At 40.6% G+C, this 25964-nt stretch overlaps 1 protein-coding gene and 1 long non-coding RNA gene across 3 annotated transcripts; one reads left to right on the top strand and one right to left on the bottom strand.

Moving 5' to 3' along the window:
• Nucleotides 1–347: 347 nt before the first annotated feature.
• On the top strand, nt 348–11524 carry LOC117809975. 2 transcript variants are annotated; one of them, XR_004630654.1, is made up of 5 exons: nt 348–664; nt 1672–1753; nt 4434–4502; nt 8776–9118; nt 10379–11524. It is a non-coding gene; the product is annotated as an uncharacterized LOC117809975 (long non-coding RNA). The 2 variants fall into 2 exon arrangements; XR_004630655.1 differs by lacking the exon at nt 8776–9118.
• On the bottom strand, nt 3178–25964 carry gch1 (GTP cyclohydrolase 1). Its single transcript, XM_034679490.1, has 6 exons — nt 25455–25964; nt 14109–14218; nt 8450–8505; nt 7405–7436; nt 7139–7223; nt 3178–5528 (listed from the first exon to the last, which is right to left on the bottom strand). Exons 1-6 carry the CDS (start codon nt 25831–25833, stop codon nt 5402–5404), a joined length of 789 nt encoding a protein of 262 aa, XP_034535381.1. The 5' UTR covers nt 25834–25964; the 3' UTR covers nt 3178–5401.

Genomic DNA, 25964 nt, shown 5'->3' with positions numbered 1-25964 from the left:
AAAGGTCACAAGAGCCTTAAAAGCCAATGACTCGTCCTTGAGTAGCTTTCAACCCTGAGATCTTTGTAAGAGGAGGAGAGGATATACTTTATTGATCCTAAGAGGAAATTCAGTTTCATGCTACACACACACACAGAGGGCAGAGGGTGGAAGAGGGAAGTATATATTCATTCTCTATACTTCTTAACCTCTTCCTTCCTTATTTAATGTGATTTCATCTAATGAATTAAATTAGCAAACATTTAAAAGGCACTTCTGAAAGTCTGTTGGTGACTATTTTTTAAAGTTTTCCCATTTCATGTTCTCAGTTGTGAGGATTTGATACTCTCTTTTCTTTAAAGATTTATCTTGGGGCTTTTTGCCTTCATTGGACAGGACAGCTTGAGACACATTAAATGCAGAGAGAATGGCAGACTGATATGCACCAAATCATGTCAGGATTGGGACTCAATCCTTCGACTGATGCATCAAGGACTACAGCAGGGCAGCAGTTCCAATCTCAAATGCCTCTCCCGTACAGCAGGCAGCAGTGTTTCTTTAAAGGCACAGGACCAGGTGCTCCAAAAGTTTATCAGTGAATTCACCTGGAGATGGAGAGGGAGAAGAAGACAACACACAGGAAAACATAACTGCAGCTCAAGATTATTGAACTCCTGAGGAAAAAGTGAGTCACAGTTATCATTTGTATGTGTAGAAACGATTTGTAGGTGTAGAGGGGAGGGGCTTAATTACAGATACATTTTTCATTTAAATGTGTTCTCAAATGTTCGCCAAAGCACTTCTTTTTCTCAGGGGCTTTGTCACACCTTACATTGAAAGTTTGATTCACATTTGTATTCACTTGTGAACAAATTCCCCAACAGTTTTTGTTCCAAGGACTCTCTTCAATTCCGATCTTACATGTATAGTGCAGTCATTTCACAGGGCAAGAGCAACCTGTGCACATTTGAGCAAACACCTGGAAATAATCTGAACATCGTGTCACTACCTTGACGCACCTTTGATCTGAATTTAGGGTCCAGAGAGTTTGAGCTGAATCAAGAAAAAGATTGAGATGCTTTCAATCCAAAACTTCAAATCTTCTCTGAAATTTGATTTTTGGAACTCTGTAAGTTTCAAACTAAATATCAAATCAAATCAAAGAGAAAGTGTTGAAGATGTATAAGCACTATTTCCTGTCAGTGTCTTTATTTATGTAACCACCAGAGGGCGCCAAAGCAACAGTGGCTTTAACCTCTAACCATGATTCCTAAACTGTTGGCTCTTATATTTCGGTTGTCAGGCTGGTGGCATCAAACACAGTTGCATCATGTTGGTGTCCCAGCGTGAGATTTTAAAGCAGAAGCAAGAGTGGCTCAATGTTTAAAGTAACTAAAGCTTCACACACAGACACAGAGATGCTCTGTTCTGCCTGTTCTTACTACCTCTGCTGCATTTCTCCTCCGTATCTTTCACATAAATGTCACACAGGCATAACAAAGAGGGGAGAGCCTCGTCATGTAGAGGTGTTTTGAAAGGGTTTGTATGAATAGAACATCAACAGGTTGTCTTAATACAATAATAATGACCAGTTAAGGATGATGATGTGTGTCAGTGCTGTGGTTTTAATTACAAGTTGACTTTCTTTGACAATTTTGTCTTCTAAAATCAATCATCTGTGACTCTCTACAGCTTCAAACTGCAGTGGAGTCGACACAGCATGACCCCAGGCGTTGAAGTTATACCACATCACCTAATGACAACAACTGACCAGGTGACATGAGTGCAAACGTTTATCAGAAATGTTGGCGTTAGCTGGCAGACAGCAGGGACACGCTGCAGACACAAACACTCTCAAGGTTCTGTTTGAACACGAGTTTGCAGAGTTGAACGTACAGTCCGGCGCCCGGCAGCTGTGGGGTTGATGGTAAATGAAATGCATGAATGTGATGTTATAAAACTCCTGCTCGAGCTGCTGAGTCATACCTCTGTCAGAAATCCAGATCATGTTCAGATCCACGTTCAGCTCCATGTCCTGGGCTCAGGGCCAGATCAGCCCTCTAATTATCCTCAGGGCTGAAACGAGCTATGGGCCCCCCAATGCTGTAACCAGTTTCAGTCTGCCTCAGCATGAGTTCAGGAGTTTCTGCTGCAGAGGGAGGAGAGGAATGAACCTATGGCATACAGCTGTGGACGGTCAGGGGCCAACCTACAGTTAGCTGATACGAAGGTGACATCACCTGTTGCAAAACATCCACATTTTAAAGACCCTGAACTAAAAGCTTGAATCGAACAGCAACTTAATGTTAGCTTACATGATCGTTATAGTTTTAGAACGTGTTCCTTACCTGGAATGTTTGCCGTACAATTTACTATGTTTTATTAAAGGTTAAGAGACCTCGTAATATATTTTTAAATCACTATAAGCTCTTTGCCATCCATCCATTATCTTGACCGCTTATCCTGTTACGGGGTCCCTGGGGACTGGAGCCAATCCCACTGACTTCAGGCAGAAGGCAGGGTACACTCTGGACAGGTCACCAACCTATCACAGGGCAAACATGGAGAGACAGACAACCATTCACACACACACTTACACCTACTGGCAATTTAGAGGGACCGAAGTATATAATCTCTCGTGTGTAACTAGTTGCAGAAGAATATAGCTGGGAGAACCCTCTGTATCTCCTCATCCTCCAAATCATCCCACTTTCAAAACGGCGCTACATGGCAGCCGGTACTCTATGGAGGAATTAAAATCCACCTACTGGGAGCTAAGTGTAAGAAATAAGATGTAATTTAGGCTTACGTTTGAATTTTCTCAGCATGTGCAACGACCAAAACGTTAGTAGAGTGAAAATTCCATCTTAAATGAGAAATTACGTTCAAACTAGGCTACGTTTGAACTTACGCACAGCTGGTGCAACAGGCTGCTGGTGAGCATGTTTTTGGACTGTGGGAGCCACACATACACAGGGAGAACAAACTCCACACAGAAAGGTACCTGCCCGACCGGGGACTCCAACCAGGAACCTTCTCGCTGTGAAGCAACAGGCCTTAGCATTTACCAACTGCAACAATAAACTAAAGGTGGTGTAAGAGCCAAATTGAGGGCATCTTTAGGATTAATATTGAAGTTTTTTGTGTGCGTACTGTGGGTGTTGCATACAAAGAAAGAAGAGCCATGAAGTCGTTGATCACTGTCACATAAAGATTTATTTCATTTGATTAAAAAGTTTCTGAAATGAACACAGTACATAAAGTTACAATGATTGAAGGGCCAAAGAACAGGCCGTCCTTCTCAACAAGGCCACAAAAGACAACAGCAGAGCAGTTAGTGCTCGTCTTCCCTCCATCACACACACACACATACGGACACACACACACACACACACACACACACACACACACACACACACACACACTCACACACACACACTCACCCCCATACATGACTCCAGTAACCAATTTAGACGATTATAAACTTCTTCAAATCAGTCTGGGGACATTATGACGCTTTAAAATTCAAAAATAAGCTACATGAGGAAATACAAAGACACTAAACAGCACACACACACACACACACACACACACACACACACACACACACACACACACACACACACACACACACTTATCTCTCCATACTTATCTGCTGGGATGAATACTGAACACAAACACACACACACACACACACAGTTCATGTGTCTCTCATGCAGTCAGGTTTTTGGGGGACTTTAAATTGAAGGTGAGTTGGCACACAGGTGGATCCTGACACGGGACCAAACAAGAAGAAGTTATACTCTAACAAAAATAAGAGTGACAAGACTTTAGGATTAAAGATGACAAGTTAGAAAACTGGTGTGATCGGATTTTGTTGCACAGCTGTGAAATGTTTGATATTTAGAGAGTTGGTTTTGCTTCGTTTAAATCCACAAATATCTTCATGAATGTAGAGACAGTAAAGGTTTCTGAGGTGTGATCGTGCGCTTAAGTGCTGTTCATCTTTATTTTTTAAACTTTGAGGTTGAATCAAAAGCTGCACCTTGTTCTTCATTTCTTCACTTTTCACTTATTTTTGTTGTACGGTTTGATTAGTCATAAAAAATAAAAATAAGGAAAACTGAAAAGTGCTCTACAAATAAAATTATTCTTGTTCTTATTATCTGTCTGAAACGTTCAGATATTCAGAGAAAACAAGCTAATCATTCCAGCTTTTGACGTATTGTCTCAATTGCAAATTAAAATCATCTCTCTCTGTAAAAGTTGTGGTTCAGAAATCTAATTTGACCTCTATTAATCCTGAATGCTGCTACAAGTTTCTCACTGAGTTTAAGCTGAGACTTTTTACCAAGCAGCAGTGTTTAAAAATGAAACCACCATCATTTGACTTCATAACTCTGCTTCAGAAACCGATGGATGACAACACTGACACTGTTCATTTTTTGTTATAGACTATGGCCGCTACAGGAATGCTGACATGTTGACAGTTTTCCATGTGGACACCATCAGCTCCAGAAAAGGTGAGTCCTTGATTGTTGTGCTCTGATACCACACAAGTAAAAAAAAAACCTTAAACAATCAACAAACAGCTTCTGATACACAATGAATATTTCTCCAGTCAACCAAACAAATCTTTATCCCTTCATCGGATTCTGTAATTCCACATGTTGAGATTAATAACCTTACTGAACTAATAGCTACAAAATCAGCTTCATTCATTAGTTTGTTTGTTGCAGTTTGTGATTATGTAAGCTGCTGTTAATGAGCTGTGGTGTTTATATCATGAATCAAAGTCACAGTGATGTAAAGTTTAAATGTTAAATCCTCTCAGGAGTTATTCAGAGTAGGTCATGAGATAAACAGACTTTAAAGAAGAGAAGTTCTGTTGTAATTCATCAAAACGTAGATGATATACTGATTTACATCGCTCAGATTTTGAGAGATACTTTTACTAATTAAATGCTGAAAGGGAGTCCTTCAGTCCCCTCCTTTAAAGTTTATCATGAGACACTTTAAGTCCTCTTAACAGATATATTTGAAACACCTCAAACAGCTCACCTGGTGCAGAAATGTAATATCACCCTCTACACACTAAAACTAAAGATCTGTTTTTCCTGTGTGGATCCTCTCAGTTAAACTCTTCTCATGTAGTTGAAGGCCAAAGATTGAAATTTGATTAATAATCACTCACAACACATCTGGACTCTCTGGGGTAAAGTCCCAACATCTGAAAAATAAACATCAGCCAACGTCCTGCGATGAACTCACTCAGACGTCACTGAGATAACAACAGTTAAAATGATTGAACACTCCCGCTCTGAACACACACACACTCATACACACACTCACACACACTGGCCCGTGCAGGTGGAGGTAACATCAGGCAACAGGAGGAGGAAGAGGAGGGGCTGAGTCTTCCTCAGCTCCGGATCAGCGTCAGAAACTCGTCACGGGTTTTTGGGTCTTCCCTGAAAACGCCCAACATGGTGCTGGTGACGGTTTTACTGTTCATCTTCTGAACGCCTCGCATCACCATGCACATGTGACTGTGGAGAGAGAGAGAGAGGAGAGAGGGGGAGGAGAGAGACAGAGAGGAGAGAGGGGGAGAGAGAGAGGAGAGAGAGAGAGGGGGGGGTAAACAAAATGTAAAATATTAGATTATCTTCTCTTTTAGAGTTTTTATGTTTATTATAATGAATCAGAGAGGAGGAGGAGGAGAGGACAAAGAGGTGTAAAAGAAAGAGAGATGTATCAGAAAAGAAAGGGTTAATGAAAGATAATATTGAAGCCACGAAAAAGAACAGAAGTTAAACAAATCTGAAAAATAAACAAAGGAAAAAGAAAGGCAGGAAATATTCTGGGCTTCTATATATACTTTATTATTATCATTAATTAATTTTATGTTATTCTATTTTACTTGATCTTTATTTAATTTTACTTTATTCGTGTTTATATCTTATTTTATTTCTTCTTCTATTATTATTTTGACTTTCTTACGTATTGTGAGCTCTGTAATGACCGAATTTCCCTCCCCAGGATAAATAAAGTATTTCTGATTCTGATTCTTGATTCTGATAAGAAGTCAAGTAATCAGAAAGGAAAGATGGAAATTAAATGAAAGAAAAGGAGCAGATGTAAGAGATCAGGAGAAAAGGAGAGGAGAAAAAAGTGAAGGAAGGGAAACGTATGGGATTGTTTTGCAAAAATAATCTATCTCTCTAATTTGTATCAAATTTTCTCAGACTATTCAGAAAACTCTTTATGAAAAAAACAAATCAGCTGTTCTCCTGAATGAATGCAATACTGGTCCCTTAAAATCCACACAGACTCTCATTGAGGCTTCCTGAGGAAGTAAACATCCTCCGGCTGTTTATCTAGGTTTGGTTTGAGACATTGGGAGACGCTTGTGTCTTTAAATAACATCGATGGTGGTGTTGTTATTAGCTTGTTGATTTTGTGTAGGGACATCAGCACTTAGACATACAGCTCATCCTGATCAGGGAATGAGTTCAGGATAACAGACAGGTAACTAAAGAAAGCAGATGAAGGAATGAAGATGAAACAATGAAGCAAGGAAAAGAAAAAAGAAAGAAAAAAGAGTAAAGGAGCGTTGTTATGAAAGTGATGTGAAAGAAGAAAGGGAAGAGAAAAGAGGAGGAGGTAAAGTAAAGGAACAAAGAAATCAAGAGTGACAGAAATGAAAGTGATGTAAAGGCAAGGAAAGAAATGGATGAATGAGTGAGGAAAAGTGGGAGATCAAAATATACACTTCAAAAATTAAAAACAAAAGAGGAGAAAGAAAAGAAACAGATGTGACAGAAAAGAAGGAAGAGAAACTGGAACAAAGTGATGAAAATGAAATGATTCAACGGTGAAAACAGAGTCAGGAAAGGAAAGAATGGTGAAAGAAAAGGAGGAGTTAAAAAAAAGTATGGGGACAATAAAAATCTGAAAAGAGAAAAGCAGGAAAAGTGTCACAGAAAGAAGGACTAAGTGAAAGGAAAGAAGAGGTTAGGAGAGAAGGAGAGAGGAGCAATGAGATGAAGAGAAGGAACCAAAACCAAAAGAAAGGAAACAAACTAAGGGAAGGAAAAGGTTAGGAGGAAGGAATCACTGAAGTGTGCATGAAGACAGATATGGAAGGTGACGTTCGTACGTTGCCTCGATGACGACTCCGACCCCGGTGGGCTGCAGGGCCTCAGTGATCGCCACGGCGATCTGTTTGGTCAACCTCTCCTGAACTGTGGAGAGACGGACGGACGGACGGACAAACATCAGCCAGAGAGCAAACAGAGAGCAAACAGAGACCTCTGATCTCTGGACACAAGGACATCAACACTCTGAACTCTGGGGGATTTTTTAAAGTGTGGATTAAAAAAACGTGAAGCTGTGTTTGTGGAAGAGCTGACTCTTTCTCTGTACCTTGTAGTCGACGGCTGTAGATCTCAACGATCCTGAGGGAGAGAGGGAAAGATAATCAGAAAACAAAATACATAAAGGTTATAGAAACATAATCCATCATCATGTTAAAGGATCTGCTGGAGGAAGATGAACAGATCTACAGAAACAACTCTTCCTTCACCTTTAACCTGCCGCCCTTCTCTGTGAGCAAAACCGCTTTGGACAAATTTAACCCCTTCAACCTCGCAGGAAATGTCAGAGAGCAAACAGAGCAGCATGAGGAGAGGAAGAGAGACTGTGTGCGTACAAAAAGACGGACAACAAGATGAAGCCAGAGAGAATACATCAATTAAAGCAGATGTAAAGCCAGCTGGCGAAGAAGAGGAGGATGCAGGTTTGTCCTCAAAACTGTCTCGAGCTATACTCTTCTCAAAGAGCTTCATCTCTGGAAAGTCTTGTCTTAAAAATGCATGATAACCTTTTTGGAGACAGTTTTAAATATTGTGTTTGGGTCAATTTCTCTTGTATTGACAGAAAAAATCTTGGAAGGAGAGATGTGGAAGAAACACGACAAGGAGACAAGAGTCAGAGTCCAACCTAGAGCCGCTCAATCGAGGACCTCGGCCTCTAGGAGACATTCTTAAATATTCATCTGAATAAGTTGTGTGCACAATAACGACCATATCACTAGATTTAGACAAAAAGATAAAACAAAGATATCTTATTCTCCGTCTTTGTCTTTAAACCAAAGTTTAAAGCTCTTCAAACAGCGTCCCTCAGTCTCAAAGCGACCTCAGACTTTTGTTATTGTCTCAAAAATGTGAATGGATCTTCTGTTTGTCATCACAGAGTGAGAGTGTGTGTGTCCAGTACGAGGTGTTAGTGCGATAAGCCTCAAGGTATTGGGGTCAGCGGGATCAGACACCTTTTAATAATCAGCTTAAATACACACTAGCTCTCTCTCTCTCTCACACACACACACACACACACACACACACACAAACACACACATCCACTTTAAGTTGTCTAATTAAAACACACACATAATCAGAGTGAATGGACCCACCTTGCCAGTTTGCTGAGGCCCAGAACTCTCTTGTTTGGGAGGTAACCGATGTGAACCTGCAAAAACAGAGAGAAGAGAAGATTTTATTTCACCGTGTTCGACCAGGTAGACCGGGTTAGTTGTGTTGTGATCCTAAAAAGGAAGAAGCTCATGAAAAGCCTTCAGTGATGCTCCAAAATAAACATGATTCAACGACTGCTGGTCTTCCACACGCCTTCAAAAACCAAACCAGTCTCACATTTAGTCTGTTATTTAAAGCTCTGACACTTAATGTCACAAACACGTTGACTTTCTTTGTGTTTGTCTCCACCTATGTTTCCCAACAGCACCCGACACATTTACAGTTCATACAGCACATCCAGACAAGTCTGAATCAATCTGGATCCCCCACTAAAGACGAGCAGTGCACACCTGAGCTGAAGTGGATTCAGACAGAGTGAGTCCCAGCTGTCCTGCACATCTGACAGGCTCTGAGTGTCGGGCTGTCAGGCCGGTGTTAGTCGAGCTAAATGGTCGTGAAAACTGAACGGGGCAGCTGCCATCACTCAAAACCCTGAAATGTGTCTCCTCTTCTGCTGCTAACCTGATATCATGATCTCCACCTGTCAGCACACACAGTCTGCAACGTTCAATCAGAACATCATCAGGGACAGGAGAGTCCTCACAGAGGTATTATGCATCAAGTACAAAATCGTAACAGGACTCCCTTCTTCTTCTGCTTCTTCTTCTCCTTCTTCTCCTTCTTCTTCTTCTTCTTCTCCTTCTTCTTCTTTGTCTTCTTCTTCTTCTTTTTGTCCTTCTTCTTCTTCTTCTTCTTCTCCTTCTTCCTCTTCTTCTTCTTCTTCTTCTTCTTCTTCTTCTTCTTCTTCTTCTTCTCCTCCTCCTCCTCCTCCTTCTTCTTCTTCTTCTTCTTCTTCTTCTTCTTCTTCTTCTTCTTCTTCTTCTTCTTTTTCTTTTTCTTCTTCTTCTTCTTCTTCTTCTTCTTCTTCTTCTTCTTCTTCTTCTTCCAAAATAATAATAATACTGTCCAAAATAAGGTAACTTTTGGACACAGTCCCAGTTCCACCTCATGCAGGTTACATTTGAGTGTATCTGTTATCTTGCAGCATTTAGTGACACTAAATGCTGCAAGATAACAGATACACTGAGGAGTAAGAGATGGATGTAGGAAGAGTTACCTTTATGTGATTAGAAGAAAATATATGTATATTGCATATTACATTATATTATCTAATTATTAATATAATATTATATTAGTACACTTTCACTATTCCCTTTATCTTCATACAGTCATATCATATACCCATATTTATTTTTTATATTGCTTAATCTGTCATAACATTTTTATACATCTTAAATCTGTATTATTTTATTTATCCATTTTTATTTTGACTTATTTAAACGTATTCTTGATTGTACTTATGTCTGGGTTGCTGCAACAACTGAATTTCCCCACGAGGATCAATAAAGTAATATCTTATCTTGTTTTTTTAAATCAAGAACAAACATGCAGACACGTCTGCCTGCAGCCCATCAGCATATCTCAACTACCAACCCTAAGTGTATTCATTTTTATCCCAATCCATTCTTCTGTTAAAGACTGTTTCCTCATTAATATGTTTCCATTTAGCTAAACCAAAACCTGGTCCAAACCCTTGACCACAGACTTCCTGCATGCTGTAACCAAAACTGCACAAAGTGCTTTTTCAGGAACTGTAGATCTTTACTCAAAAACATCTTTCAAGTGTTCTGTGAGGAACTTCTGTTTTGTGTCTGTTTTATTGCCCATGCACAGAGCGGTGTCTCATATCCTTTCTCTGAGCTCTCTGGACTCTCACAGCTCGTGTTTTCAGACAAATGAAATCTCCCCTCACTTTCTTTTGTCAATCACTTTAAATCTAATTCAATCTGTTTCTGTATGTCACGCAGGCCGACTCCATCTTTGTTTTAATTAGACAATCAGACAGACAAAAGGACAAAAAGACAGCAGAAGACGAGAGAAAAGCAGGTGGATGAGCAACAGACGAGAGGAGGAAGAGACGGAGTCATCAGCAGAAGAATCACTGCGGTGGATGTCTGGAGGCTCTAACTCTCTTACGCACACGTGCACACCACTCAAATGTCAAACGCAATTTGTTGACAAGATGAGAGAAAGGGCAGCAGCAACAAGCGTGCAAAGATCTGTTTTCCTCCTTTTCTCTTCGGATCCCTCCCTCTGAGCCGCAGCATCCTGACATATCGACATCTAACAGGCCGGCTGTGACGCTGCTCTCACACCACTGCTGCAGATTTACTGAAACACGCCGGGAAGGACAGCGGGAGAACTTTAAACTACAAGAAGTCTGATAAAGCACAGCGTGATAACTGCACATTAGCAAAAAGCATACACACACAGTAAGAGGCCAGCTGGTACAGACAGTGAAGGACTCAGCAGCTACAGTCACAGATATATTCCTGATGGGGGGAAGGCTTCTGTGCTGGGCGAGGGGGGAGGGAGAGGAGTCTATGAAGGCAGGATGTGACATCAGAAGCAGGCTGCTAAAACCACAGTGTGATGTTTGCAATGAAGCAACAGAGACCTACACAGTGACGGCAGCTTTTATCTTTATATCAAAGCTACAAGTCAACATGCAGACCAAACTAATGATTTCAAGAAGGTTGTAGGAGTTTTGTGCACGAGTGAATACAGCTTCTGTGTCTTGATCATAGTTTAAAGTTATATTTTTTGGGAGCTGGAGAGAGACGGGAAATGTGGGGAGCAGAGAGAGAGGGAGGACATGCAGCAAATGGTTGAGGCTGGAATCGAACCTGCAACCTCTGTGACAAGATCTATGGCCTCTGCACATGGGGCGCCGCTCAGACCACTAGGCCAACGCTGCCCGTCTTGATCATAGCTGATCCAAACAGATAACTCCCCCCGTCCTGCATGTATTTGATTTATGCTAAACTTAACATCATGGTGTGTAAAGTAAAATCACTGCAACTAAAGTGACAAGGTAGGTAATTTAGTTCAGGGGTTCCCAAAGTGTGGGTCGGGACCCCCTGGGGGGTCGCAAGACACAAATGGAGGGTCGTGAGCTGTCTTTTTTTTTTTTTTTTTTTTTCCTTATTTATCTAAAAATAGTACATTTTACCCATTATAGTAAAAAATATCGACAAAAATAGGAGCTAAACTTGAAATAAAAACTTGAAATTGGAAAAGATAATGAGTTTTCTGCCTTTCTTTTTGCCAGATGACTCCTCAGTTTAGGGTTAGTGAACAGTTAATTATCAAAAGCATCAGTAGCAGCAGGTTAATTCATACCGGCACAGGAAACACAGACACATGCTCATATAGGTAGGGTCATTTTCTGCAGACCAGCTAAATGAAGCCACATTAAATCACTTTCAGGGACAGTGGGGGTCACAAGTCTTTGGCACCTATATTTTGGGGGCCACTGGCTGAAAAGTTTGGGAACCCCTGATTTAGTTGAACTGAGAAGTGCAGTCATTAGAGACATTTCTTGATGTTGCATGATAAGGACGATGACGATGGTGCAGCACATTGTGGGTTTGGAATTACAAACATTAGAACAACTGCTGCTGCAGCACTGAGCTGTGACGTAAATGCAACAACACATTGTCAATAATAATTAACTCCTGCCTGTTGAATATCTAATCCAGAACTAGCTTTGCTGCTGTGCTAAACGTATAGTGGTACATAAAGAGCTAAATTAAACACACAAGTAAGAACAGGCTAGTGTGAAGAGAGGAAGCTGTGTGCAGCCTGTACACAGAAATAAGAAGTAAATGATCAACAGTTCAGGGATTATCTTTCTATCTAACAGTGCGTCCACTTTTCTCATCTCACCTGGTCAGGTTTTAGCTCCTGCAAAAATTCAGGAATGAACAAAAACATAGTACACCCCTGAGTGCCGGATGAGTCATCAATTTAATTATTTATTAAGGTTAAAGAAGATTTAGAGAAGTTAGACATCTCTCATGATTTCATGAGAAGTTTTAAAGGTTCAATGTGAGACGAAATGACAGATCTAACAATGCATCCTCTTTTCTCACAGGTATTTTGATGTTCTGCAACAGACTTTTTGTCACACATCTAAATAGTTTATAAAGCGTCTACATCTACGCCATTTGACCGAAACAGAGGAGGAGGAGGAAGAGGAGGAGGAGGAGGAAGAGGAGGAGGAAGAGGAGGAGGAGGAGGAAGAGGAGGAGGAGGAGTAGTTCTCTCTGTGGTGAGTCACTGACACATAGCAGACAGACAGATGAACAGATGAGCGGCGCTGGATAAGAGGTGACGCTGCTGACGGTGGTAAGGGAAGGGAGGAGGTTTAGGGACATAAACAGCCACCTGATGGACACACACACACACACACACACACACACACACACACACACACACACACACACAGGAGGTGTGGTAAGTGTTGGTGTGTTGGTGTGATTCACTCCTGTCATCAGAGCCCATTTACAGCGGTGGGAGAGCATCAGCTGCCAGCCTCTATTGTCTTAAACGACATGCACCTGCAGGCGAAGATGGAGGGATAAGAGGGAGCAGAGGAAGAAAACTCAGAGCGAGGGAAGAGGCCAATCAGGTTTCAGAGCAGAGTAATGATGTCAAAGGAGCAGGATGGCGGCTTAAACAAAAGAAAAGAAAGGCAGGATAAACTGATTTCAGCTAATCTGATTGTTTCTGCTGTTCTCCGTCTCTGCTGCTCAGACCAGAGACCTCCAGAGAAACATCAACTAGAAGATTGGATTGTCAGATACACATCTGTGACCGTGTGGAGGGAGGACAGATGAATATTTCAAGCTTCTTACAAGAATAGAGTTTAAAAGGACAGTTCTCTACTTAAGACATCTGCAAAATATGATGAAATCTAGACAGACTTTTAATCCGCTGCAGAAAGAGAGGTCCAACCATCATTATGGTATCAATCTTTTTATTTACCCCCAGTTTTGCTCCATTTTCTTGTTAGTATATCACTTTGAAAGAGTTAGTGTGCGTCTGTGCATCATACCTACAACTATCAGAAAACACAAGGGCTCATTTTTCTTTGACTTTCTATTTCAAGGCAGTGACTTTCTTAGTTTCCCAAACCGTGACCGCATCCTTCAGGTTCTCATTTAGGGGGAAGCCTTCAGCTGGAACTGCTTTGCACAAAACATGTCAACTGATTCTATCGGGGTCATCCCTATGGTCCCACAGCCCAATGGTCCCACAGCCCAATGGTCCCACAGCCCAATGGTCCCACAGCCCAATGGTCCCACAGCCCAATGGTCCCACAGCTCAATGGTCCCACAGCCCAATGGTCCCACAGCTCAATGGTCCCACAGCCCAATGGTCCCACTTTTCTAGAACATTTTCAAAATGTGGTCTTGTGTTCCTACATTTCCCTTCGATTGAAGCCCTATCCTCCCACAAGATTTTTTGGAAGCACTTTATAGTAAATGAATGAATGAATGAGTCATTTTGAAATCGTCACAATCATTACAAGAAAAAATAAAATAGGCTGACATAGGCACGCTCCCATTCTATCTGCTTCTTTCAGTAACTTCCATCAATACACACACTGATGATCATTCCTGAAAGAGTCATTTGTTTGTGTCATCTCCTTCCATCAGATATTATAACTCTTGATGTGTCTGTTTCTCTCACCCTGCCGAAGATGGGCACCAGGTGATGCTCACACATGGAGAACATGTCGATGTCTTTGACGATCACCATCTCGTCGTGGTCCTCGTCAAAGATGGCGTCGTTCAGCACGTCTGCAAGAAAAATAAGGAAGTCAGTTATTTTCAGAATGTATAGATTTACAAGCATCCCCGCCATCTTTCATTTAACCCTCAGACATCTTCAAGAAGGAGATTTCTGTTTGTTGTCTGTTTAACTTTTTGAACAATATTGATGTCTTTTTTTTTTTGTATAGTGTATCCTCTTTGTTTTAAAGACCTTCTATCATCTCCAAGCAACAAACATTTTCATGTTGAATTTCTATTTCAGGTGAACAATTACTGACATGCAGCTATTGTGCACAAGAAGAAAGAAAGAAACGTACTTTATTAATCCACAGGGGGAAATTCACTGTTTTCACTCGTGTTAAATTTTTTGGTCATGCTACACCCAAAGTTTAGCATTTGGGGGTTCTCTCGGCAGTGCCCAGGCAAGTGAACCAGCACCTCTCTAGCCACCAGTCCGATTGCCAAACTTGGTCCATGCTGGGACTCGAACCGGCGACCCTCCGGTTGCCAAGCCAAGCCAAGCCCCTATGGACTGAGCTACTGCTGCCCAACATGATCAAAGGTGCAGGATTTTAAAAATACAGAGCTCTATGCACATCAAGATTCATCATCAGTGCACTCTGTTACACTTTCTTGTGATCAATACTTTCATGCACAAGTTTAACAAAAAGCACCTTAAACAGGTAATCAGGTAAATCTGATTTTTAAATGCACCTTGTCTTAGTTTTAGTTTAGTTAATCATTTTGTTGTGCACAATCCATCTTCTGATTTTTCAGGTTGTGTGCAGCATTTTCAGATTTGTATTGCCACTTATTCCCAGTTTACAGATTTTACAGACGTACATCTTCGTGTATTTTCAGATTCTTTCACTGATCTTATCATTAATCACTTTGAATTCACCAGTTAGAAATGCTCCTCCAACAACCATCAGGTGAATCAGATTTTTTGATTTAATTTTTGCAAATTTTTCACGAGTTATCAAACAATTCATCAGTCGTCATTCAACAGAATCCATCCTCTCTGTTTGTTTGAATATCTTTCCTGCTTTTATTATGCATTTCTATGTTTTAAATAACTGTTGACTTTCACTCAGATTTATGGCTATAATGCACCACAACATAATCCAGGTTTACAGATTATCCAGATTATCCAGTGTTCATGATCCAGTTTGAATTTTTAAGTTGTTTATTTACAATGCAGCTCCTTTATGTTTGTTCTAATCTTAATGTTTTGTTTTTTGAAGCGTATAAATCATCATCTTCGTCACTTTCTGTCCCCCTCGATGACAGACTGATGGAAAGCACCTGGCCGCCCTGTTCACCTGCACCGCTCAGCTGCTCTGTTCTCTTTGTTGTTGACTTCTGGTGTTTCTTTCAGGCAAACATCCTCGTGTAATTATAGCTCTGCCTCCATACGCTCCTTCCTGTTGTTGCTTTATTGCATTTTTCAGTCTCCGGGGGTTCAATAAACCGCTTTATCTGTTCGTGACGACGCAGACGCCTCTCGCTCACCGCCGCACTTTTTAATTTCCTGACTGGCTATCTGTTAAAGGGAGAGGGGCCGGGGTCACTGAGGAACAGAAAGCTGGCTGACTTGTTGCTCCAGTGTTTTTATTTGACTCTGTGTGAACCAGGTAACAGGTGGTCTGTGTTTGATGTATTCTAGGGAGATTTTAGGACTCTTTTTAGCATTTTTGTTAATGTGGTGATGACGCAGTTGGTGAAGAATGAAGGTGAGTCCAGCCACTGAACAGAAACGATGACGCACAATGTCCCAAGACCTTACTTCATACCTCTGACAGCTCTTTCTCTGCAGACACACTTTGGAATAGTTCTCCCCCCTTTTGCACAAAAAACAGATCTCCTCTGGATGTCTGGTTTATTTTTGATATCATATGTTTACCACTGACATATTTACAGCTCAGATTTAAGAGTTCTTATTTAAGATGCATTCAGAGTTATACATCTGTCTGCTGTTTCTTTAGATAGTTGATAATCCTGTCCGACATAATGATGACCACACCCAAATGATGGCTGTTGTTTTAACCTTGCAAAGAGTTTTCATAGAGCATGTTCTAGCAGCAGCGCCCCATCCTCCTGTACTGCTCCACCTGCTTCTTCAACATGCTGTCTGTTAAAAACAAGGCCAAACTCACACGCATAACCATCACAGCTTCTTAAATAATCAGTCTCCCCACACCAAACCTCACAGACTTAAACCACAGGGCCATCATATGCATCGCAACCTCAATAGAACGGGACATCACACATCCACTAAACACCCACCTCATACCACTCCCCTCAGGACGCAGGTACAGAGCTCTGAGGTGCAGAAGGGCTCGCCTCGGCAAGAGCCTGATCCCTGATGTTATAGCGAGCCTGAACAAAAGGCCTCGCTGAATTACACAACTCTGTCTGAGTGTTGATGTCTTGGTGGACAGTTTGTTGAGCCTACAGTGTATATTCTTGTGTTTGTCTATGTCTGTGGAAATGCAGAAAGGTGCTGTGGAAAAGAATTTCCCCAGGGGGAAAATAAAGTCTAAAGTCTAAAGTCTATCCTGCTTTAACTGAATAACATTTCATGTTGTCTACATTTCAGTGGAGCTGCAGTGCTCTGAACATCAGCCTGCTGACAGTAGGGTGCTACAGGGAGGATGCAGGATGGCGTGATAGGTTGGATGTTATTTTGGCTCTTGTTGCCTTTAAAACGTCGAACAGCTAACTCCTGGTTTATCTGGAAACCAGTAAAGAGATGGAGTTGAGGCCATGAACTTGCCATCAAGCAAACAGCTACAACACACCCACCTGTTACTCAAACCGGGCACACCCTTAATAATGCATAACCTTTAACATGCAATGATTACTTCACCCCTCTCTCCTTCCATGTAAAATACTTTTTTTTCTACCCATCTTCTCGGTTCTGTTGATTGTTTTATACCTTTGCTACAAGTCTGTGCACATTTTTCGTACATTTGTAAGATGTGCTTATTTTACTTCTTTAATTTTAATTGCTAATAACTTTTTAATAATGACTATTTATAGGCTCTTGTTTACTTTAAACTGTATCTACTTTGCTGCTTTAACACTTTAAATTTCCCCATTGTGGGACGAATAAAGGAATATCTTATCTTAACTTTAATGTAACAAATGGGTTCTAACATTTCCATTCGCCTCCCTTAGACATCAAGAGTTTAAATTAATCATATAAAAAGAGTAAACACAGTTGTTTGATAATAATTTGCTTAACCCAACCACTAATCATGAGTGAAAAAAAAGTGTTTCTCTTATCTTTCATATTCTCTGAAAAATGGCCAAAAAAAATCCCAAATTCTTCCAGGGTATGTAAACTTTTGAGCACAACTGTAGTTCATATTTTTGTTGTTATTTTGAATGAAAAGGAGATTTTGTTTTGAATATTACAGTATTATTGCATATGGTCTGACCGACCTCATTAAATGGACCTCTGGCTCATTAAAAAAATGATTTGTGGCCCTTTAAGATTTGTATTTGAGTAACCCTGTGATAGAAACTTTAAACCAAATATTTGTGATAATGACGATATAAAATATCTTATGATTCAAAGAACAGTCTAAAAACTACATAAATAAGAACTAAGATGTTATAATATGACGTGAGGACGTTGAGTTACGCTCCATCAAAGCTTCTTACAGTAACAGTAAAAGATGCGTCTCACAGCAACATCCGCCCTGCAGGAAAATAACGTCACCATAACCAGATAAAGGGCAGCTGGTGAGGACTGTCTGTTCTGGCACCCAGGGTGACATAAAGACAGGGTGTGTGTGTGTGTGTGTGCGTGTGTGTGTAGAGGTTGTGTGTGTGGACATGTTCTGAATGAAACAGGATATAGTTAATGAGTGAATGACAGATTAAACAGGGTTTAGTATTTAATGTTAAGACGGATGTTTGAGTGTGTGAAAGATGGCAGACTCACTACTACAACACACACACACGTTTCCTATTCATAGCCATGACCTGAGGCATGAATTCATGACTCATCAGAGAACATCTTGCTTCTAAAAACACAGATTTTTGACTGTTTGTCAATCAATGACAAGCTTTTCATCCCATGATGAAATACTCATGATGATACCACTTTAGATGAGTCTCAGGAAAATGTGTTTTTTGTTTATCACAAAATGTGCTGAATGACTCAGTGACTCCTTGATGCCATGTGTGTGTGTTTATTTCTATGGCATCACACAAACAGCTGGTTATCACCTGTATCTTAAGTAAGTTTAGGGGTTTGAGGAGCATCAGTTCATCAAGTATTAAAGGACAAATCTGCTTTAGAATAATGAAATAAGTTCATCTGACGTTATATAAAAGTTATACAAATAAATCAAGAATGAATCGCCGGTTCGATTCCAGCCTTGACCATTTACTGCATTACCTCCCCCTCTCTCTCTACTCCCCACATTCCCTGTCTCTCTTCAACTGTCCTATCCATAAAAGGAAAAAATGCCCATATATATATATATATATATAGAGAGAGAGAGAGAGAAATAAATAAATAAAAAAGACACCTAAGCAGTCAGATGAACAGACGTCCTCAATTATTTCCCATTATTACCCTGCTCTGTAAAATACTTGATGCTGATTGGTCAAAAACCCAAAACAACAGTGATTAATTCTCAACAGCAACATACCACCAGGAATAACCCTATCACACACATCATATCAAATAAATCCACAAAAAAGAGACGGACACATTTAAACTCTACTTGTTGACACTGTGGCAAAACCGTCCTGATGTCACTAAAGTCACTCACAGGTTACGGCAGCAGAGCTGGTGAGAGCATCTCTAAGCTGCTGATCTCTACATAGTCACTTAAACCAGGAGCGATAGTGATGATAGCAACGATATTAATTATTACAACATTGTGACATTTGCCTCATTCATGTTTAAAGGTCGACTGCAAAGCTCAGAGAAGAAGGAGAGCTGATGAGGACAGAAATGTCAACATAAATAGTCCTGCAGGAGTCTCGTTCACCTCATCTAATGCTAAGGAACACATTTATCTTAATGTGAATTATAAGAAATGATCATAATTGATGTTCAATGTTCAAATGTTCAGTTTGATGTTGTTTCATCCCCCCGAGGAGGCTGATGAGAATCTGTGAGAATGGAGGTGTCAACAACTGTGGAATCAGAGGAACTTCTAGGAAAAGTCTAAAAGTCTAAAATTTGTTGCATTGACTGGATTATTAATCTGGTCTTTACCTTTGTACTAGCTTTTAAAGTGTCCAACAACAATCCTGGAACTGAAAGTGACGTCTAACAAACATTTTGTCGAGGAAATTATCCAAAACTGGCATTCAACTGAAAAGCTGTAAATCCTCACAGTGCAAAAGCCGTTCAGTGTTTAATAAATATTTATTTCCAGGATGTTATAATCCAACAGCTTACTCTAGTGTGCCTACACTCCTAAATGTGGTGGTGTTAAAAGGGTTTTATTTGAAAGACAATATTTCAAATTCAAAGAAGCCTTTTTGTATTTTTTTTAAACATGTTTCTCCTGAGCTTTTTAACATGAGTTCAGCTTAAGAGTACAACATCTACTACCCAAATACAGGGGATGACATTAACTACATATTTTTGTGCCGCCATTCTCCCTCTGACATCCCTGTATTTATAGACAGACAATGAACTGACCAAAGCACGTCCACAACTTGCTTCATGACCACATGTACGACCAAATTCTTCTAAATGAATCATAAAATAAATCAGTGTGTCCTGAGCCAACCCTCCAGCTAATAAGTGAATAACCAAGCTGTGATAAATCGTAATAATCCTTCAAAGCTCTGGCCCATTCACTGAACACCGGTCAGTTGTATTTAAGCACATGAGCACAGAAACCCCGCCTCAGCATGGCCAGCAGACGTTGGTCGTATAAGTCTGTTGTTGTGTGTGAATGTGTGTGAGAGTGTGTGTTTTCATGGTGCCTGTATGACACTTTGTTAGTGTAAGAATAAGTGTGTGTGAATGAGGGGATGTTGGAGGGTCGTTTGGGCTTCTTGAGGGATTAGATGTCAAGAAAGATGCACACTTACACGTTGGTATTAATGTAGTCAGGTCAATTTAAGCTACCTAAAAACACATCTATTACTTTTAGATTCAATCTACAACTGGACTTTTTCATGCAGTTCTTTATAGATTAATTGAACGTGCATCAAAATTTAAAAAACACAGAGTTCAGATTCTAAATTGCAAAAATTAACGTTTTTTTCTTTGTGTGACGAAGTATCAGGACCACATTAAAGACAGAAAATCAAAGGTGTAGAGAGTCGTTTTATTGACTGACACTGTATAAAAAAAATGAACAGCATAACAGCTCCCCTAGAAGTGAAGCCAAAAGATTTAGAGCTCCCCCTGGTGGCTGGTTGCTGTTTAGCTCATAATGCCCTCCTCCTTCATCATGACAGACGGGACAAGGGTCAAACTAGAATATTAAAATACCTGTCAAATGCACCGTTTTCAAATATCTGACACGTATAAAGGACAAAATCTGTAAAGAAGAAAGAGGTACCTCTTTGTCGACAGGGGGCGCCAAAATCAAAACAAGCCGAAAGTTACTTACAGGAGCTTTAAGTGAATTAAAAGTAAAATAAATGATAAACATGTAGGTTTTCAAGCTCCTAAATGACGATGGTTTGCAGCATTTCTTTGTATTGTGTCCTGAGGACTGAGGGAGAAAATACTGGAATAAACTGTGACTGTAATTCAGGTAATTAATTAAGAGGAAAAACATGTGCACTAACCAGAAAAAGTGTTTAGTGTCTGTAATCTGGCTCCTATAACATCACAAGCTCAAAATTCCTGCTTAATCTCTACATAACTCTTCCTCATTACAGTTTGTTGGTCATGTGCTCGACAACAAGAGGATTTCTAGCTCATGTTGTGATGAAAGCTGAACCCATGACCTGCGCACGCACATGCACACACTCACACACACTTACACACACACACGTAATCACAGTAATCAAACAGTGTGAAACTCCAAAAAAAAAAAAAAAAGCTGGAAGTCTCCACAAACATCCAGCAGCAGTCTGAAAACTAAAACACGTGTTTTTTGTGTTCAAAGGGGAGTCTCCAGTTACAACCAATCAGCTCACAGAAAGTCAAACACCGCCTGAAGAACAACACACATGTGCATCATCATTATCTCATCTCACTGTCCCCTTCTTGCTCAGGAATCTGGGGGTCACCTGACTGTACCTGTGTTTGAACCAGGACCAAACGTCATGACTTCCACCTCCGCCTCCTTTCACATGGTGCCCTCACGTTTTCTCTCACTTCACTGCATTCTTTCCTTCAGCATTACAGCTCAGCATAATGCTCCAAACGACCCCCACAACAGACAAACTGACTCCAGATGGAGTTCTGGGGATGGAGAGGAGAGAGAGGGGGCAGATCCCTGACAGCAACCACTCCATGAGCTGTGGCGTGGAGAAGCTGGCCAATGTGGACCCAACACTGTGTGTCAACCCCTTCTCCGGGTGTTTCCAACCCCCAGCCCTGAGCTGCACATGACTCAGCAAACTGTCTCTGGAAGTGAGTCCAGAGCAGAAGGCCGGGCTGGCTTCACTGGATCAAACATGAACCAGAGGAATGATACAGATAGATCTATAAGGCTGATCAAAGAAAGGTTTTATCCATCAGTTTATGATCCGTCACTTCCTTCTTGCTGTCCTCTTAACAGCCTATCTCTCCTGTGTTTCTTTGGGCGCCCCTTCTGGACAGAGCAGTAGATCTTACCTCTTATATTTTGTCCTATGCACGTGTTCATAGTGTTCCTTTACAAAAAATATTATCCTGCGGTCACAAATTATGAATATTTTCCTCGGAAATCTAAATTAAAAAGACTGTTAATCAACTCTGCCAGCCGTATCAGACATTAAAAAGAAGGACATGGTGTAGTCATAAAGAGGCATCACTATCAGTTGTACGCCCTCAGAGATTGTATCATGAAATCTTGCTAAATGAAATATGCAACATGTGAAAACTTTGAACTTTATCCAAGAAGTGAAAGCAGCCTGCAGGTCTGAAAAATGAAGCAAAAAGCCTTCAATTGCTTTCCCTCTAACGGCCAGCAGGGGCCGACTCCACTGATGATAACCCAGAACTTCCACCAGATCCGTTGCGGTCCGACTCAGTGCTCTCTCATCCGAGCAGGACCGCCGGACAGCTGGAGTCATGTGACGAGGTTTTCCTGCAGTAAACACTGAATCAAGGAATCTCCTCCTCCTCTTCTCCTCATCCATGCTGTCTTTCTGGTCCTCTGAAAACCTCTGACCTGTTGATTCCAGGCCTGGCTCCGCTCATCATGATGGTTTGTTGTTGTAGTTAAGTGAAATACGATCTGGTGATTACACAGAGTGTTTTATTCTGAAAATTAATTTTCATTTTGTTTTGGTGCCTGACTTCCTGTCCCGCTCCATCTGCTCTGTGCTGATTTATGCATCGTGCTTCAGCATCCAGCAAAAGTAGAAGTTTTGCGTATTTGATCCGGAGGGCTCCAGAATGCAGCCAGAACGCAACGAAGTGGATCCAGTGGAAGTTAACATATTGAAGTTAACACATTGAAGTTTATGGAAAATAAAACCTACTTCTAACTAGATGATTGGCTTCAGTTCACATTTTAATAAGGATTTTATGGTCCTAATAAATGAACTCATCATTCTTTAAAACAGCTTGATGTTCATTTTGTAACTTACAGTCCAGAACATGAAGCAGGGTAGGCTGTGGGGCATGATCATCTTGTGATAGAGAAATCTAAATCTCTTGCTCAGCTTTAAGTTTTACTACAACTCACTGTAAGGAGTCAACTTATCATTACTTATGTAAGTAAATCTGGTGTAGCTGGTTAGCTCTTAGGTTATGAAACAGTGAAATGAATACTCATGCCTCTTTATGACCATCAAGAGGCAAACAGGAAGACCAGCAAGAAGACTTATTTATATGTGTCGTTATCTTCGATGTCTGTTTGGTGTCAGAGGAGATGAGTTACAGCATCCTGCAGAGACAGGAACTTTGACATGATCCAAACAAAGATTCACAGTGACTGATATGTTTGTTAAAATAAAGATGATTATCAAAAATGTGACTCGAAAAGACAACGCTCCACTGTTCCTCACATAAGTTTTGGAGCATGTTTTTTTGTCACAGCATCCCAAGTGATGGTGCACTAAGCTGCATTAAGCATCCACATGCTAACCAAGCTAATCCACAACAGTGAGGTCACAACAGCAGCATTCTTTTCTTATCATCTACGTTGAGAAGCTCTGGATATCTCACAGGGATGGAATTGAGAAGCGTTCACTTCACCGTGATGAATGTTTAATCTTTGGGCGAGGTGTTTGTCCAACTGGAGAGCTGATTGAGTCGTGGGGAAACGATACAGGATCAAATGAAAACCAGCATCAAGATCGTCAAGATCAACAAGTTTCCAGAAATATGGAAAACATCTGGCAGAACAAAATCAGCTGGACGCCCGTTAACTGTCCAATAAAATTGTCATCGTTTGGTTTATGATTAGATGAATGGGTCAAACAAATAAAATGTAGAGTTGCAGGTGTTTGAAGCATCCCAGTGAGAGTGATTACAACTGATAACTGGTCTATACATGATCTGATGACATCCAAAGTGGGTGATAAAATGAGGAACAAGGTCAGGCTGCAAATAAAGGATCACCTAAGAGTCATCCATTCATGATTAGTCCAGAAAACACTGAAGAATCCCACATTTCTTAAGCCAAAAGTTGACGTTAAAATATCTGTTGTTCAATAAAGATTACATTCAATCTTGATCACCAAGGTTTTCAAAATTGCCTTTAAAATAACAGAAAAGAGTTTTTTTAAATCTCAGAACTGAAACTGAAGTCTTCAAACTTCAACGTACAAAACTTTTCCTTCATATTGATCAGAAAAGCAACAAAAACTCACCCCGGAGAAGCTAATTAGCATTTCGTGGTTTAAACGATTAATAGATTAGTCTAATAGTCTTGGATCCATTTCTGCCAAGCCACTAATCAATAAATCGCTTCAGCTCCAGATAAGACTGCTGGTGATGAATGAATGTTTGCATTTAACCAAAATCTGCATCACATTTAACGTCATGTTTAGTGTTTGACTGAGGGAACTTTTACATGAACTTCAAACAGAATGAAAGCATAAAGGTTGAATGTTAAGTTCTACCTCTGCAGTGTTAAGTAACAACAACGTCACTTATGCCACAATGGTAACTTTTACTCCAGACAAACAGAATACACAAAGATATAAAGCATTGCTGAAACTTTCTCCAAGATGTTGATACATCAATAACATAAACCTGGTTTACAACATATATCAACACTATCATAAATACTTCAACTGTTACTTATTATTATTATTTATTTATGTATTTATTTTATTATTATTATCATATGTATTTTTTTCTTTTCTTTTTGTTGGTTTTGTATAACTTATAGATAATTTGTCTACTTGTGGTGAAAAGGAAATACTGAAAAAATGCAATAAAAAGTTGAATGACAAAAAAATATATACTTAACTTACAATGCTGCTTGTGCATTTTCCAAGCAATACTTACTTTAATTAATAAATATGTTTCATGAAATGTTTTTTCCAGCTATAAGATGTATTGTTACAGCTATTACTGATCTAAAATGATGAATACTCCCACATCTGCAAACTACAAGGACTCCAAACCTCTCAGATCATTACACAGCCTGTCCTGGTTTAAGTTATCTCCACCTGAAGGACTAGTGTTGAATTATAGCTCCAGGTTTGGCTGAAAATTAAACAGCATCACATTTAAATGTAAGAGTATCAACTCTAAGAGCAACAGGTAGTCTATGAACTCTTGTAGGTAGTTTCATTCAGTAAAAGTACAAAGTAGTAGTTTTCATATTTAGAAGTGAAGTATGTAAACATGTTTGTTTATTTAAAAGTTTGAAGTCTATTTGTTTTCTGCATGAGAGTTTTCTTTTTGACACTTTTCACCTGAGGGGACATTTTGTTCTTCTAACTCCACCACAGTCCTCTGACAGCTGTAAGCACTTTATTACACTTCTCTCTGACTAGTTAATAGTCTCAGTTTGTGGTTTAATAAAGAAGGTGCATGTTCACTGAGGATGATAAAGCTGCAGAGTGAATTTTGGGGATGTGTTTACAGTCTGACACCTGTTGAACCGCAGCTCAAATCCCCAGCACCTCTGAGCGGCTTTGTGGATTAAAAAAAACTCACCAATGATTTTCTCCTGGTAACCCTTGGTGAAGAACTGCATGGCGGTGGCGGCTCTCCAGGGGGTCTTGAGGAGCCCCTGCCGCTGAGGGTCCTCTCCAAGACCCCGCAGGATGGTGGTGTAAGCAGCGGCCAGGGAGGGCAGGCACATCTCGTTGTCCTCCACGCTCCTGGTGCGCTCATCCTTCCAGCTCCCCACCCCCGGGTTGCCCTGCCGGAGTGACCCGCACTCTGCGCCCGGAGGTTGGGGGGTCGGGGTGCGCACGGTGCTGCCGGCCGGCCGCTTCACCAGCCCGTCAAAGTGTCCGTTCGGCACGGAGCTGCTGTCCCCGCTGTCTCTGATCTCTTTCGGGGTGTACTGAGTCTGTTTGGAGTGCTCCATCACTTCTTCTTCTTCTTCTTCTTCTTCACCTTCTTTGTCCTTCTTGCAGAGCACTTGTTGAATCAGTGTTTCCTCCTGAAAGCTCCTTTTCTCTGCTGGTTTCACTTTTAGTGCGCGCTACTCCTGCAGCT

Source organism: Notolabrus celidotus, chromosome 3 (assembly GCF_009762535.1).
Source record: "Notolabrus celidotus isolate fNotCel1 chromosome 3, fNotCel1.pri, whole genome shotgun sequence".
In the NCBI taxonomy this organism is placed as follows: domain Eukaryota; kingdom Metazoa; phylum Chordata; class Actinopteri; order Labriformes; family Labridae; genus Notolabrus; species Notolabrus celidotus.
This window is presented reverse-complemented; position numbering and strand designations above follow the sequence as displayed.

Coding starts and splice junctions, on each gene's coding strand:
- gch1 (XM_034679490.1), bottom strand. CDS start 25,833: ATGGAGCACTCCAAACAGACTCAGTACACCCCGAAAGAGATCAGAGAC. Junction 7,437..8,449: donor GGCCTCAGCAAACTGGCAAG/GTGGGTCCATTC, acceptor TCTCTCCCTCAG/GATCGTTGAGATCTACAGCC. Junction 5,529..7,138: donor GGAGTCGTCATCGAGGCAAC/GTACGAACGTCA, acceptor CTCTCTCCACAG/TCACATGTGCATGGTGATGC.